This window comes from Uloborus diversus, chromosome 10, assembly GCF_026930045.1.
Source record: "Uloborus diversus isolate 005 chromosome 10, Udiv.v.3.1, whole genome shotgun sequence".
In the NCBI taxonomy this organism is placed as follows: Eukaryota; Metazoa; Arthropoda; class Arachnida; order Araneae; family Uloboridae; genus Uloborus; species Uloborus diversus.
In genome coordinates this window covers 37,010,117-37,025,837 of record NC_072740.1, presented here as the reverse complement: position 1 = coordinate 37,025,837, position 15,721 = coordinate 37,010,117, and the positions used below count along the sequence as shown (strand labels likewise).

The following is a 15,721-nucleotide window of genomic DNA, read 5'->3' as shown; positions in this document are numbered from 1 at the left end:
TCATTTACAGAAAAATTACTCTTCATAACCTATGGTTTTCACAGTTCAATTCTTGCTTTCAGAGGTCGTAAATCCGTCTTTTTTGGGTTTCTGCTGGGGTGTACTTTCTAATAACATCATATCCGTCATACAATTCCTAACCAATAAGTAGCGATTGAAAATATTCCCTTCATCTGTTCCTTTTCTAAATTTGATGCAATCTAAAACAGTACATAACATGGCGAGATGAAACAACATGAGCAGTAAAAAAGTACATTCAGAAATTAAAGGCTTTATGAACTCATTAGTTATGGGACTACACCTTGGTATTAAAAACATGCTCAATCATATAAATCTTGGTTGCCATTAGTTGGGTGATCGAAGAGGAAGTGCATTTCTTTTTCACATCTCATGAGAAAAGTTAGTGAGATGATGTAGGTTGCACGGCCGGATTACTGAATATGACAACTAGGGCTATTGCTGAAATTGCTTGAGTAAATGGCTAAGATTATAAGGTGAGACTACTTAAGGCCCCAAAGAAGTGTTTGACTTAGGACCTCCCAGTACCTTAATTGGGTCCTGGCGGGTGGCATTTTAAGGTTCTTACTTGCAGCTAGTGTTAGTCATTGAACAAACAATGGTTATTCAGTTATGGGTCCATGGTAAGGAAAATAAAACATTACTTTAATACATCTTCAGTACGGTACCATTTTGCAGAAAAAAAGAAAAGAGATTTTGAAACATAAAAAAAAAGTTAGAAATACGCTGTTCTCATAGATTTAACTCTTTTGCTCTATTGAACAAGAATCGGGTAGAAATCAAAGCATTTATCTTTTCAAACAAAACAGTAGAACGCGTCACAACTTTTGAGAATGGTCTTGAATGCTCGAAAATAGTTGGATTCTGAAGATATCACGGATATTACTGACAAGGTCGTGTTACAGATACAAAGAAAATAAAAATAAAACAGTGCATAAATAAGTTTTACATCTAAATGGACCCTAGAGTTCCTTCTACCATCCGAACTTTAAGAATGTTCTTAATGCACCAATGAATATTATTACAATGGTTAAAGCTCTGCCAGAAATGCGGAGAAAAGGATTTACGACCTATCAAAGCAAGAATTGAACTGTGCTAAACATAGGTTATGAGGAGTATTTTCCAGTGTGCAATTTTTCCTGTAAATATCTTTAGATACCATTATTGTCTATGTCTCACACCTCAATTTCAAATATTTAAAAGTTGAGACGGTGAAAAGACATTTCTTTTCACCATGAGCCAACTGTAGTCTCATTCAGAATTTTTTTGTACATTTCTAAAAGTGAAAGGAACGGATTTTCAATTGTTCCTCATTTATTCGCTACCGCAGTGGGAAATATTGCATTATTTTGCGGCATCGACATATTTCATAATTAATTTTCAGTATGGTCCAATTGCTGAAATTTTTTACCGCGTGTAGACTCTCTCTCTCTCCCTCTCTCTCTCTCTCTCTCTCTCTATATATATATATATATATTCAGATTTTTTTTTCAAATCTAGCTTTTAAATATTCAAAGTCAAATAATGATTTGCATCAGCTTGAAATATTAAATTCACATAACCTTGTTAAGTGACATATGATGTGAAGCCTATTAAAAGAGCTTTAAAATGACACCTACTAAGACGCTCTAGCTCTTATAGAAGCTGAGTAAAAGGAGTTTCTGTCAGCACCGAAATGTCACATTATGCCATTTATCGAGTACTTTGAGGGGCTCACCCAAAAAAAAAACTAAAATCAACTTTTTTTTTTTTTTTTTTTTCAATACTCACGTGGGTAGACTCAAAGCTGTAAATTTTGCAGAAATCGATGATGGTTAGGTTCAAAGGCTCGTTGATTTGACGTGGAATGGCCCTTTTGATGGTTTTTAAACATTGCAGTCTGGAATGCCCCCCTAAAACTCCTTCCTTGCTAACATGTCTGTCATTTTGAACTTCAAAGTTTACTTTGAAATGTAGTATAATGTGCTAAATTTTACCTTATTGAGCAAAATATTACTGGGTTCCTTCAATAGGAGGCATGATTTACCTAAGAGAAATTTCTTATATTCGCAACAGTTTTTTCCACCGTTTTTGAGTTGACGTAATTGCGTTGTTTGGGTCAAGTTGGTACGCGTAATATTTTTAACTCCGAAATTTTTAATTGTTTTTCCTTTTCCCGAAATGCTTAGAAATGTCCAAAAAATATCAAAATTAGAAGTTTATTTCATTTTGAAATGATTGAAAGAGTGTATTTATCCGGTTATGTCCATAATTGAGCTTGTATTAACTGTAAATCAGATTTACGTAATCATCTAACTCTAAATAATATGTTATGAGGTTAGTCTTAAAAAATCTTAACTTCTTTAAATTGCCTATTACGTCAACATAATAGTTAATTCATCTGTGGAACAATTTGAACCACGTTGTGTTCATATGATAGAGTTTGAAAAAAGAAACACACTGTAAGAGAAAATGTTGTCAACAAAGGATTTGAAATCATTGTATGATACTAAAATAGTAATAATATTACACGACATTTTATTTACTTACGTAACATTAGCAACCTATTAGAAAGAGCCGGAAATTAAAAAAAAAAACTTAATGTTGTTTTGAAAAAAAAAACTTGTTTCCAATTTTATAACGCAGATACTATGTTTAAAATAGCTTAAAATGCACTTTCACTTGATTTACGTGCAAATTCATTACCCCGCGCATTTAAAACAATTAAATAAATTAAATTATCACTAAAATCTAGCTTACGTAGTATTTTGCTTCAAAATATTCTTAAATAGTAGAGAGCCTTACTTGAAAACAGAGTGAAATTTTAACTCCCAAATAAATGTCCCTTTAGACATCATTAAAAGCGTAATATCTGATAGAAAGTTTGCAAGGAAAGTTTGCAGATAATTGACGTTTCTATTCTCAGATGATTTCGCTAAGCGTTAATTTATTGAAAACAGTTTCCAGTTAATCGGTTACCGCTGTTTGACGAAATTTAAACGCAAATGAAGCTATTCATTTTCTGACATTGTAAGAATATCTTTAACAGCCAAAGTTTAAAATTTTAACTCCTGCTTTAAGCAAAGGAATGGCCGAAAGGAAACTTATAAATGTAATGACTGTTTTAAAGCAATTCCTAATAGATTTGTTATTATGGATTATTTTCCTTATTTATTTTTTAAAACCTTAAAAAATCCAAGAAGTACACTGATGTTTCTTCAGTTTTTAATCCAATATGCTTAATGTAACCTTTATACTTAAATATATACACTCTCTCTTAAATATAACCTTTTATATCTTGCGTATGCTGCTGTAATTACGTTTCAAAAAACAGAATAATTTAAATAAATTATTCATGTGATACATTATATTTTGTAGAAACATATTTTTTAAAAATTTCTCTAAATTTTAGGCTTAAAATTCTTGAAAGTATGCTAAAGATATTAATCAGATATTTGAACGGGATATTTTTTTTTTCAAAGAGTTCTTTAATATAGTGCAAGAAAAGTATTAGGTACTAGTACGCAGTATGTTCGAAACGAACAGTATTCGGCAATCGTGTGCAATTTCCTGTGTTTGTTATTACATCACAAATGCAAGTCTAAAATCAGCGTACGCTTTCTATTACTTGTTATCTAAAAAAACCCTATGCTTTATGTTATCAAATTTTCTGATAGATTTTTTTCGTTACTTCTATTCTTGTATAAACTATTTCTAATGTTATAGAAAAATTAGATATATTTTAAAAATATAATGCAGTAAAATATTCGACAATAGAGTGACACTAATTAAACGTGTTAAAACCAGCTAAAACGTACCAAATTCCAAACTAACGTCTTAAATTGTTCTTCAATTTCCAGTGTTAAACTCTTGAATTAAAAAAAACTAAGCTAAACCAAATTGTCGTGAAAACGCAGTAAATCAATAGAAAAGACTAAGTTTGCTGAAAGAAAAGAGCTAAGGCTGAGTAAATGGACTGAAAGAAACTTAGCAATATGACAAATTATATCCATGAGATTCAGTAAATTGGCCGAAACGCAAGCGTTTAAGGTTTCATGGTTTCATACCATTATAAGGATCCATCCTTTAGCCGTAGCTCAGATAAAGTTACAAACAGTTACCAACCAGCTCGTTTTTATGGACGCTTGGAATAGGAAATTTTGCTTTTTAGTAAGTATCAGCCAGAATTGGCCACAGCAGAGCTGGACTCGATGATATTATATTCAGACAGATGGGACATATTCGCACAGAGCAATTAATCCACCGCAGTTACCTGTGACTAACCAGACACGTTCTAATAGAGCAAACGGTTAATGAAAATTATGAAAACATCCCTTGGGATACTCTCCGTGACGTCATCAAATCAACCATCCAGTGCAACCAGTTACTCTATGCGAATATACCCATAGATACAAATATTTAGCATCAAAACCAACTCAATTCATAAATATTCAAATTTGTTTTTTCATAATTTGATACTCCTTTGAATATAGTATTATGCCATATAGCGGTTTAGAAAGAAAACCCACTCAATTGCGTCGAAAACTGCGACAAAAAAAAAAAAAAATTGAAACTAGCTCAATGATTGGACCATATGTTATGATGATTTGCCTAATAAATCCACATTTTTGGTTGTACAGGTTAGTAAATAGCACAAAAGTGTGAAACCACATGAATTTAATTGTTATTCGAAGATAAAATTAGGTATAAAATAAGACTGGTTTACCTCAGCATCAAATCAATACAAACTGTTTTTATCAGTCAATAGTTGTACAATGCTGCTAATTGAAAAAATAAATAAATAAATAAACACAAGAATGAAGTTGTGGGAAATAGACCTTGAATCGAATATTTTACAAACATAAACACAATGTTTTGAAAAAAATAATTGGACGGTTTTTGATACTGAATACTTCATATTTGAAATTAAAATATAAACGTATTTTCTGTAAAACTCTAGTTCAACATAATTGCTTCATATATTTTGAACAAGTACTCGTACAATTGAACGAAAATGCGTAATTTTTTTTCTCTGGATTGGTACATCAATTATTTACAATACGGAAAAGAAGCATTTTTCTGTGAGGCTGATACTGAAAACTTGACCCATGGGTGGGTTTAAAACGAGTACTTGCGTAGTTTTACAGATATTCTTATTTTTTTCCTGTTTTTTTTTTTTTTTAAATAACAAAGCGAAAAAAAAGAAGTTTTGGTCAAACTGTTATCAAAACAATTGATTCGTTGAGTTTGATGGAGTATTTACGTAATTTAACAGATATTCTCTGTGTTGCTCTATTTTGCGGAAATTTTTAATTGCTGCTAAAATACATTTGCGCTTAAAAATGAAAATGAATTTTAACCCAGATTATATTTTATGTCCATATGGATTTTCTTATACTTACGTATATGTTAGCGAATGAAATGCAATCAGCAGAATTTTAAATGCGTTTTTAAAAAAATAATTTAATGAATGAGAAATCATTTCAGTGATTTATTAAAATATTTATTTAAGGCGTTCGACTGCTTTCGAAAACATTTTCTTTCAAATATAATTTGGACATATTTTAAATGTTATTTTTTAACTACATTTGATACAAAACTATGGAAAAAATGTAAACACAGGCTTTTTGGACAAATTTGAAGAAAAATAGCGAAGCAACGTGTCTTACGCTAACAGAAATGGAGAAAATTTGTTTCTAATCATGCATGTTTTGCTCTAAAAGATTTCTAATTTTTCAAATAGTTCTGAGATACAGCTTAACAAAGTTCTTATACCGGTATTTTTTGTGAACAAATGTTTTTATTTAAACTTATCCAAGTAAAAATACTACTTAATTCTCATATGCAACTTAGCTTTTAGAAGAAAACATCAAACATAATACAGAAAAATATCTCAGAAAGTTTCACATCAGTTCTTGAATAACATTTTGAGATATCATTGTCATAGTAGACAGCTTTCTTCAAAAATATTCTTCAGAAAACGCATTTAAATGCAACTTCCGGTCTGGAGTTTCATGCACGACTCTGTAATAGTGCAGCTATAACTCCAGTTTTAATTTACGTAGAGTAAAAACTAAGACAATTTTAGAAAGCTAATAAATGGGACTACAAAATAGAATCATAAAAAAATGGTATGTTTCATCGAAAATGCCAATTTTAACGCAGTCTGATACCTTAAATGTTTAGTTTTCTGTTGCTGAAAGTAAAAAATGCAATGAAATGATATTTTTTTATGATGTTTTGGATATAACTTTTCAAAACACAGTATTAAAAAAATGCATCATATTTCAAATAGTTTTAAAACATATTTCCACACTTATTTCTTTTCTTTTATAAAAAGTTCGGTGTGTATAAATTTATATAATTTGAAAATTAAAAGCTACCTGCTGGTAGGCTGGTTGATATTTCAGTCTCAAATTTAAGGCTGTTTTTCCTATTACTTTCAGCCTTTTCTTAATTTTTTCTAGTAAAAAAATACAAAAGAACGACTTGCGATAAGTACGGTTACAAGATTTAATGCGAAACAGAGGCGAAACTCTTCTTTGATACCCTTTTTAATACATTTATATCTGCTAAGTGCGGAATAAACAAACCCCTCCACAACACAAGATGCGTGGAAATTCTTGTTGTATCTCAGACACTAATGTTCAGACGACCTCGACTTGCTCCTTTTTCACTGCTTTTATGTTCCCGGCAGGGACAATTTTAGTGCTCGCTGCCATTGTTAAACTTCTTTTTTTAGTTTTCATTACATTATGTCTGCGAGAAACGAAAGCATTTAAGCGAAACTGCTGGACGCTTGCACGCCCTTCTGAAATGATAAAAATGTGATGTAGAGAAGATGAAAATATCAGCTTTCTTGTCGATGATGGGAGGAAGGAGAAGAAAGTGCGAACGTTTCGAGAGAAAGTTAGATTTAATGAAAATTGAGTTGGAGTCAGAAGAGCATTGGGGATGTAGCCTCATGTGAAAGAAAAATTAAAGCTAATAGTTAAGAAATCTGACTTTTTCTGACTCGTTCTTCAAAAGAATTCGAATCTGCGAACAAAAAAATATAGATTGTAATATATTTGAAACATAATAAATTATTTGTTTTGTAGACCAAGATAAAAATGTAGAAATCTTACTACAATTGATAAAATATAAAGATATGGAGAAATGTAGATTTTTTTTTTTTATTTCTAAATATGAAAGTTTCTGTTTGAGAAAAATCATAGTTTTTGAACTTTGTGAAATAAAACCTTTTAGTTGGAGTTGTCTATTTTATTTGAGTACAACGTTTTCAGTACAGGAGAAAAAAAAAGGCTGAATAATTTATTAGTGGAGTAGTGTTTTTCTTAATAAATTTCTTAATTTCTCAGAAAATATTATCAATTTATCACAGAAAAAGGGTCCCTTGCTCACATTTTTAGAAATTATTTAGTAATTAAAGAATTTAAAAAATAAAAAATAATGAAATAAGTAACTAATAATTATTAAATGATAATTAACAGTAAATTTACAAAACATCTGCAGCAAAAAAATAATTATAAATCTTTACATTCTTTTTAACACTTATAATAAATCTACACTAAAATTTATATTCAGGAGAGGATATGGAAACTGTTCACATGTGCCCCTACATGTTGTGTTCACAAGTGCCCCGTCATCTACCTTACAACTAATTTTCAAAAATAATGAATTTTTAATTTAATTACAAAATTTAAACATTGGCGTAAATTCACGTGAATAATCATATAATCATTTGCAAAATTAGCTTGTTAGTTAGTTTAAAATATGTTTTTACACAAAGAAGATAGTAATAAAAAGCACATCAGTATCTGCTAAAAAAAAAAAAACAGAAGCTGTCAATACAGGAACACAAACTGGTGCCTTGCTCTGAAAATTTGGTTAAGAAGTAATGCTGGTACTGCCATTACTTGAGAATTTTTACAGATTTTTTTGCTTGACGTTATCCTAGTAAAACATACCATGTTCACATGTGCCCCCTTTTTCACTACATGCTTTTGTTAGAGGATTAGGAAGATAATATAAACTCATCGAGCTTTTTGAGCTCTACTTACAATGAGTCAAACATTTGGATTCAGAAGAAAGTTACTTTGAAAATTCAGTTTTACTCATTTAAAAAGTTAAGGGAAAAAATAAGATTCAAACTCATTTTTAAGTGCAAATACGCATTCTAAGATTCAGTGCATATACGCATAACGATTGAGTATAAAATAAAAAGGGCCGTTTAAGCGGGAAATGAAACTGAAACTTTTACAAACCTTTACAAATAAACAAGAAAATAATGAAGTATTTACAACTTATTCATTTAACAAAACTTAATTACAACATCAATTAGCACAGTGCTTGTGTTTCACCATTTTGAAACTTCTTTACAACTATTTTATTGTCATTTTATACAGAAGATCATTTTTTTCAGTTGGAGATAAAACATTTTTTTCCGCTCTCCGTAAAAAAACCATTTCAAAAGAAATTATAAAAAACTAAGGAAAAGAAAAAATATTTGCATAAAAATATCAATTGCGTCTAAAAATCACTGCTTTCTATTTTTGTGATTTTCTTTAAGTCTATAACATGTTTTTTTTTTTTTTTTTCTAATTGATCATAACTAGTAAAAGAGTTGTAATAAATGTTAAAAATGAATAGCAAATCTCAAAAAGTTCCCTATTATTTTTCCTAAAAATGTTATTTTCACCGTTGACATATTTTAATGGGCTAAAATTTTAATTATATGTAAACGCATAACGCTTTTTAAGTGTAAAAAAATTAACTTTAAAATAACAAAATCTCAAGTTAGTATATAAATATGCTCCTAAATAAAACTCCTTTAGTCAAACAACTTTAGACCTAAATAATTGTATCTAAAGATAACCTATTAAGAAACTAAATTTCAAATCGGTTACAACTAAAATAGATAGCAAAAGTTCCAACTCTTGTGATTTGTCAATGAACATTGTCGTGCGCGGCGTGATGGTATGTTAGGAATGACTACTGGCAGATAAATTATGGCCCAATTCAAAAAATGGACAATATTGCACATTGATTTTTCTAACAGTAGAGTCTTTTCGACTAAAACTGCACACGGCCAAATACAGCGCTCGTTTTCTTAAATTACCGACAAAAGCAATTCATTTGCTGTCGGAGTATACCATCTTTTGCCCCAAAACGAATGCGTGTTTCTGATACATTTGTGTCAGTTGTCACTATATTTTAAATCTTGTTACTTACACCCCTTTGTTTTCAGATTCCTCTATTTTAAAAATCGGGCAAGCAGTTGCCACGCCTCCTCCCGCCCCCTCCCCCCCCGCTCTCCTCAGGGAAAAAAAAACTTCTTAATCAGTTAGCTTTCTTTTCATTATGGTGAGTAAGAGCATACATTGTAATTCAATCAAGCAATAAATGAAAATTCCTAGAAGTAACATTACGCGAACGCTAGGCATTTACTGTAGGTGTTGCTATCGTGTTTATAGCTAATAACCACTATGAAGATACAGTGCTGGTAAAAAAAATGCATCACGCTCGCATTTTCACAACAAAAAGGATAATGTGAGAAGTTTTGATCGACCGATTAACGGTGAATGTATGTGAAATTCTGCAAAACTTATGAAATAAACATTTAACAGCAGGAATCCGATAATTGTTTACGTAGATCGGAGCTGTTTCCTGGCCAAGTCAAACTGCTGACCCCGTGCTCATTTTTCCATTTCTGAACCTGCGTGTGAGTTCAGAGAAAAAATACTTAACCCCATGTCAATTTAAGTCTTATGGCAGGATAAAAGTTTTTAAATTGTGACTCATCAGTTTTGCCCTATGGCACGGAGCAGAATCTCCCTGGAAAATGACGTTTGGAACTGAAAAAAAGTGATCCCGGATAGTAGGAAGCAATTTCTCCTCCAAAATGCCAATATACACCTGAGCGTTTACTGTTCCTTGCACAATGTGAAGCCCAAACACTCCTTGATCAGAAATACATCCCCAAATCATCTGCGATACGGGATGCTTGACTGTGTGCTGAATCGAAATAGCAAAGGTACACATTTCCAAGAACGTTCTTCAATTTCCATGACATCACGACTGATAGAGAAAATAGTCGCGTATTATTGATTATTGGGGTTTTTCAGGTCAAAACGCTTGCAGTCCTTAAAATGTTATCCAGTTTTTAAAATGACATTTTTTTCTATTTAGCCTGAAAAACATTTATATTTTGTGTTTTCAAATATTCTGCATTCCACACTGATTTCTAGCATACAAAGATATTTTATGTATAATATCTCTAAACTATGTCAGATTTTTTCCCTAAGCAATTTTCTGCTCTTTTTGTAATTCTGACCACCACTGTAACTAGACACTATTCACATTAACATTTTGCGGGTCAAGTTATGGTTTAAAAAAAGCAATGTAATCAATAGATAGCATATTTAAACTTAATTTATGATTGGAACTAAGGGACTTAATTTCAGGATTGTGACTTCTAGTGTGATACATAAATAACAACGTAAAATTACACTAGATTACTGTATTCATTTTTATTAGTTAACTTCATGTTTTTTTCCCACTTCTTGCCGTACGCATCAGGTCGTATTTCGCGGAACAATGTCATTTAACTTATTCTATTAAATTGAATTCTTCTATAAACTAATTAAAAATAATTCCTTCCGAGAAATGAAAGCTATTTCCCATGTAAGACATAAGAAATAAAACAAACCGAAATTAAAACACATTTTTATTATTATTATTATTTGGTCACTTTTCATACATTTTAATCTGAAAAACAACCTGAATTTTCTGTCGATTACTTTGTAGTCCTTCGCATGGTTCTTCAACTTTTTCTTTTTTGTGATATATTTTAACTTATAGTTTTCAAAGTTATTCACTTTCCCGCAGGTGTACATTCCTTTTTTAGTTTTTTGACACTTATTAGTGTTCTATTGTTTGAGACAATTAATAATATTAAAAAATGTATTCCTATATACTGATAGAAAACACACACACACACACACACACAAAATTTTTTTAGTCTAGCATACTATTCCTCATTCCTTCACACTGCTGCATCAATGACACCAGTAAACATAAGTAAATGTTGTTATACTTACCAACTTTGATTTCCTTTTCAGATTACTTTTTAAATAGTTCAATCGGAAATCAAAATAATTACTAACGTTTTCATGTTTATGCTCCAATAAGTTAACAAACTAAATTAGAAATTAAATTGATCACATATTTAATCACAACATTTGAATTGCTATCTGAAGCGAGCTCGAAATTCTAATTTCTTTCCCAAGTCTCCCAATGAAATAATGAATATCGATATAGGTAACTAGATAAATAAAGAAATTATTAGAGCCAATTCAAATCTTTAAATATTCATTCTCTCTTCTCTTGAGAGACATCAGAAAATTAAAACTCAAACGAAACTTTCGGAGGCTTATTTGTATGTATTAGGCGCAATGTCTTGTCTGTATGTGCATTGATTTATTGATATCTATTTCATGCCATAAAGTAATTTGAATAATTTGGTTCGTGTGCTAATGATAAAATATATAGAGACACAACAATATAAGAAAATAACGCTACATTGACCCACTAAGAAACATAAGAATGGCATTTTAAGAGCAGTAAATTGAATATTTTTGCTGATTTGATGGTGAAATATCGTTAGTCTAGAAAATAATTTTGCAACGTCTTAACAATGTTCTTAAAATTTTAGCAATCACTCTGTCAGTATTTATTTGGACTCATTTTCAAATGCATTGACTAGAAAATAATGTCATTTTCTTTGAAAAATTAATAAACTATTGAAAATTATTAAATGTTTATCAATGATTTAGTTACTGTATTTTCCATCCAGCGTGCGAATTTTCAATCCTTAAATATCATCTTGTTTTTGAGCAAAGTGTCTGGAGATGAAATTTTAAAAACAAGCCATCTTTTCAAATTTTTGAGTCACAAAACTGGTACAATCAGATGGTACAAGTTCGGGCAAGTAGATTCCAGTAGAAAGAAAAAAGCACGAGTATTCCAAAACGCATGGCTCAAGACAAACCTAAAAAAGATTCATAAAATCTTATGGGCTGCCTTGCCCACCCTAGTCACCTGACATGAAGCCTGAGTTAGATTTACTCTTATTCTTAGGTACGAAAAATCTCCCAAAAATATCTGAAATCCAAAACTACATCCCCGGGTATTTTGCTCTAAAACAATTTCATTTCTTTATACCCAAGAATGATAATTTTCCCGTTAGTTGGCAATTGTTGTTGATACTGTTGTTGTTTCTTGTAAAGTGGAATAGTGCGGTGGAATAAGTATTGTTAACAACGAGGGTAATTACATCATTGCTTAGTAAAAACGTAGTTATTACAGGTTTACAAATTTGTTTCATATGAGATAATCTTGTTCTTAGTATGTTAGTATAAGAAGAAATCTCGCTGTATTTGCTTTATTTCGGTAAAATCGAAATTTATGTTATTAAACTCTGAAATTTCTTTATTGCGTTGTGCGGAGAACACCTTTCAGAAAAAAAGGCTATTCTATTGTTAAATTGAAGACGCTTTATTTCATAACACTAACTCGTAATTTATAAAATATGCAAACAATAAGTATCTTACACTTGAGGGTTTTCTTTAGTAGAAGAAGAATATTTTAACAAACAAAACACATAACTCTTCAATTTCGCAACTTGATATCAAAAAATTGTTGCCGTATTTCTACGTGTCCCGATGCTGATATAAGCCCAAAGCGAGAGAGCACGTTTTTAAAGCTAACATATATTTTAACCATACGTGAGGATAAGCGATTTCTGACTTTCCTTTCAAATTTTTTGGAGGCTGAACAGATGCGTTTAAAAAATATTTCCCTAATGCATTACGAATGAAATGTCAGTTCTTTAGCTGTTTATCTTCATAACTGGGAATGTAATTCACCTAAGTTCACTACGTTCAAAATTATATTATTTTTACGTGATTGAGAAAAAAACTATCCGACTCTTTTATTGCATTATTTTGTAGCAGTACTAAGGGCATGAACAAAATACTATTTGGACCTACAACAAAAATGCTCAAAATTTTGGGAAACAACGGACTGGGAAAAGAACTAGTGCCTACCTATTAAGTGCAAAAATGTGTTACTTTTAACAATTCACCTAAGTGGTTAGTAAGAATGTTTTTTACTTAGAACTTATTAATATAGTTTTTGACAGCATCAAAGCACAAAAGTAACTTGGTTAAACTGAGATTTCATTGACATTGTTACCTAGTAGAAATTCTGTATTTCAAAAAGTCACATAAAGTGTTTTCCTCCTTTTTATTTTTTACATAATTGAACATTAAATGCTTAAGTAATTATAAAGCATGATTTAAGAGTGAAGTATTCATCATTATAAAAATATGAAATAATTCTAAGAGTTTTTACGGAAGTTTAAAAAAAAAAACACTTTAATATTTTTGAATTCCAAAAACTTATCATTTAGGTTTTAGGAAATTGAAGGTTTTTTTTTTTTTTTTTCTAAATCTAAAACACTAGGAGAATTTCGCTCCTTATTTAAAAAAAAAATCTTTAAAAAATATTAATAGCTATGCGATGTAACGTGTTCGCAAACCATTCCTGTTGACGAAACTATTTACTGTATACATATATATAAATATGATTTGGCAAATTGATTTTTTGCTCGAACTTTCTTTTCGACGAAATAACATGCTATGTAAGTGTAATATCCTGCGAAACGATTTGTCTTGACATTAAAACTACCCGAAAAAAAGTACAGAAAACAGTTTTGTCGAAGTATTTTAGATGAGTACTAATATATATATTATAAAATACACCAAAATTGTTGTTAAATTGTGTTAAATATATAGATTTTTATTTGATCATTAATTATTTGTTTATATTTTCTTTCAGTGCGAGATTCTGCATCTCAGAATCCTGCCGTAAGGTGGACAGTGGCTCTCTTGGCCTCCTGTTGTCTCTTGTTATATAAGTCATAGATTCACTAGACTGTTTTGTACAATGTACAATTTACGTGTTTGTAAAAAGTTTCAATACTCAAATAAATAAATATATATCTATATATATCTATATAAGTTACTTTAGGAGAAGGTAAACTGCTGGTGTAATTTTGATACATCGGTGAAAAATGACGTCTTACTCTTTGGAAGAAGGGAAATTTATGTGCTTTTTATAACTTTATTGAGTAATTAAGTCATCGTCGATATCTGATTCAACACAAAGAAAAATGTAATTGTACTATTTTGCACTGCATTATATCAGAGAAAGTACTCTGTGTGACAATTTTGAAATTGAAAAAAAAAACACACTGTCATTTTCTCTCATTAAATTTCAAAGCTAAAAATTCAGTAATCAGTTGTGCACAAAAATAAATTATGAAGAAAATGAGAGAAAATTCATAAGGACAAAGTGTTACACTTAAAGTCATTTACTTAAACTTTCAAAAAGTGCTGTAAATGCAACCGGATGCTGATTTGTATAAATTATCAATATTGAATATTGTTATGGAACACCTTCTATTGATTTTCACCCATGAAAAACGCTTGGAGCAAGACTCAATATATTATCCATTACTTTATATAGTGAACAAAGATACATGGCTTGCAAGAGAGACAATACAAATTGTGAATATAAATTTTATATCTCATCTATAGTTTGAACTAAATGCAATGCAAATGCTAATCAATCCTAATCATTTTTATTACAAAGTTTATCTAATTTTATGTGTACCAATCCATATAATTTGAGTCAAATAAAATGATTTGTATATTTGTCGAGTCAATTTTTCACCGTTATTACACACGATAATTATATCGAAAGAGATTATTTCTTGATTGTATTAATGTTTAATAAACTCAGAACGTTTGTAACATGGATGTGAAAATTTGCAAACTGTTTCACGGGTTCTTCAATAATTAGTTTCACTGAAAAAAACTAAACTTTTAATTTTGAACAAAAGTTTCTTTCATGTTGAGAAAGTTTTGAGCCGACAGCAGCAACTTTTGTGAATTCGATTAAAGAAATAAAATAATAAAAACAAATATTTAAAAAAACAATATTTTTCATGGGTATCTAAGGTTTTATGTTATTTTTCAGATGCGCCGATTGCTTTTTTACCAACACGTGCCGTTCCCTACAGCGCAGTTATTAAGTATGCATTACAGTTACGGAAAACGGATTTCAACAGGTTTTGCAACTTTGACTATCGTTCTACAATTGAAATGCACTTAAAACATTCTAAAAACTTGGTAAAAAAAAGAAATGGGCCATGTGAGGGCATCTATGTTGATTTGAACTACATATAAACTTTTATCATGTCCTAAATGACTGACAGGGTGTCAAAAGTTCGTTTAAACTTTAAAAATATATTACAAACGAGGAAATTATGCTAAAGAAGTGTAAATTGCCAAAAAAAAAAAAAAAAACTCATAAGAAAGACAAATTTTTCTTAGTAGCAAAAAAAAAGTTACAAGGTCTCTGACGACTCGAAACACTAAGTACAAGGCAACAGTAAGCTTTTATTTTTTTCCTACTATAACAATTGCTCAGCATGATCCTTAGAACAGTGCATGATACAACAAAAGCTGCACAAAGCCCGTAAATTCTGCAAACGCAGCATCCAAATAAACTACAATATATACTTAGTACTACATTACATTAAAGCTAGGCTCAGTTTTATTTATTTTTAAAAAATGGAGCAAATTATGTTGCTAGG

The 15,721-nt window shown here is 30.4% G+C and overlaps 1 protein-coding gene across 1 annotated transcript in view; it reads left to right on the top strand.

The window, feature by feature from the left end:
• The window catches only part of LOC129231373 (uncharacterized), a gene marked incomplete in the record, with an annotated part of 298,238 nt that extends 283,490 nt beyond the window's left edge, over positions 1-14,748 (top strand). The window contains 1 exon segment of the mRNA XM_054865670.1: positions 13,900-14,748. Coding sequence (XP_054721645.1) covers positions 13,900-13,985 — 86 coding nt within the window.
• Positions 14,749-15,721: the final 973 nt, after the last annotated feature.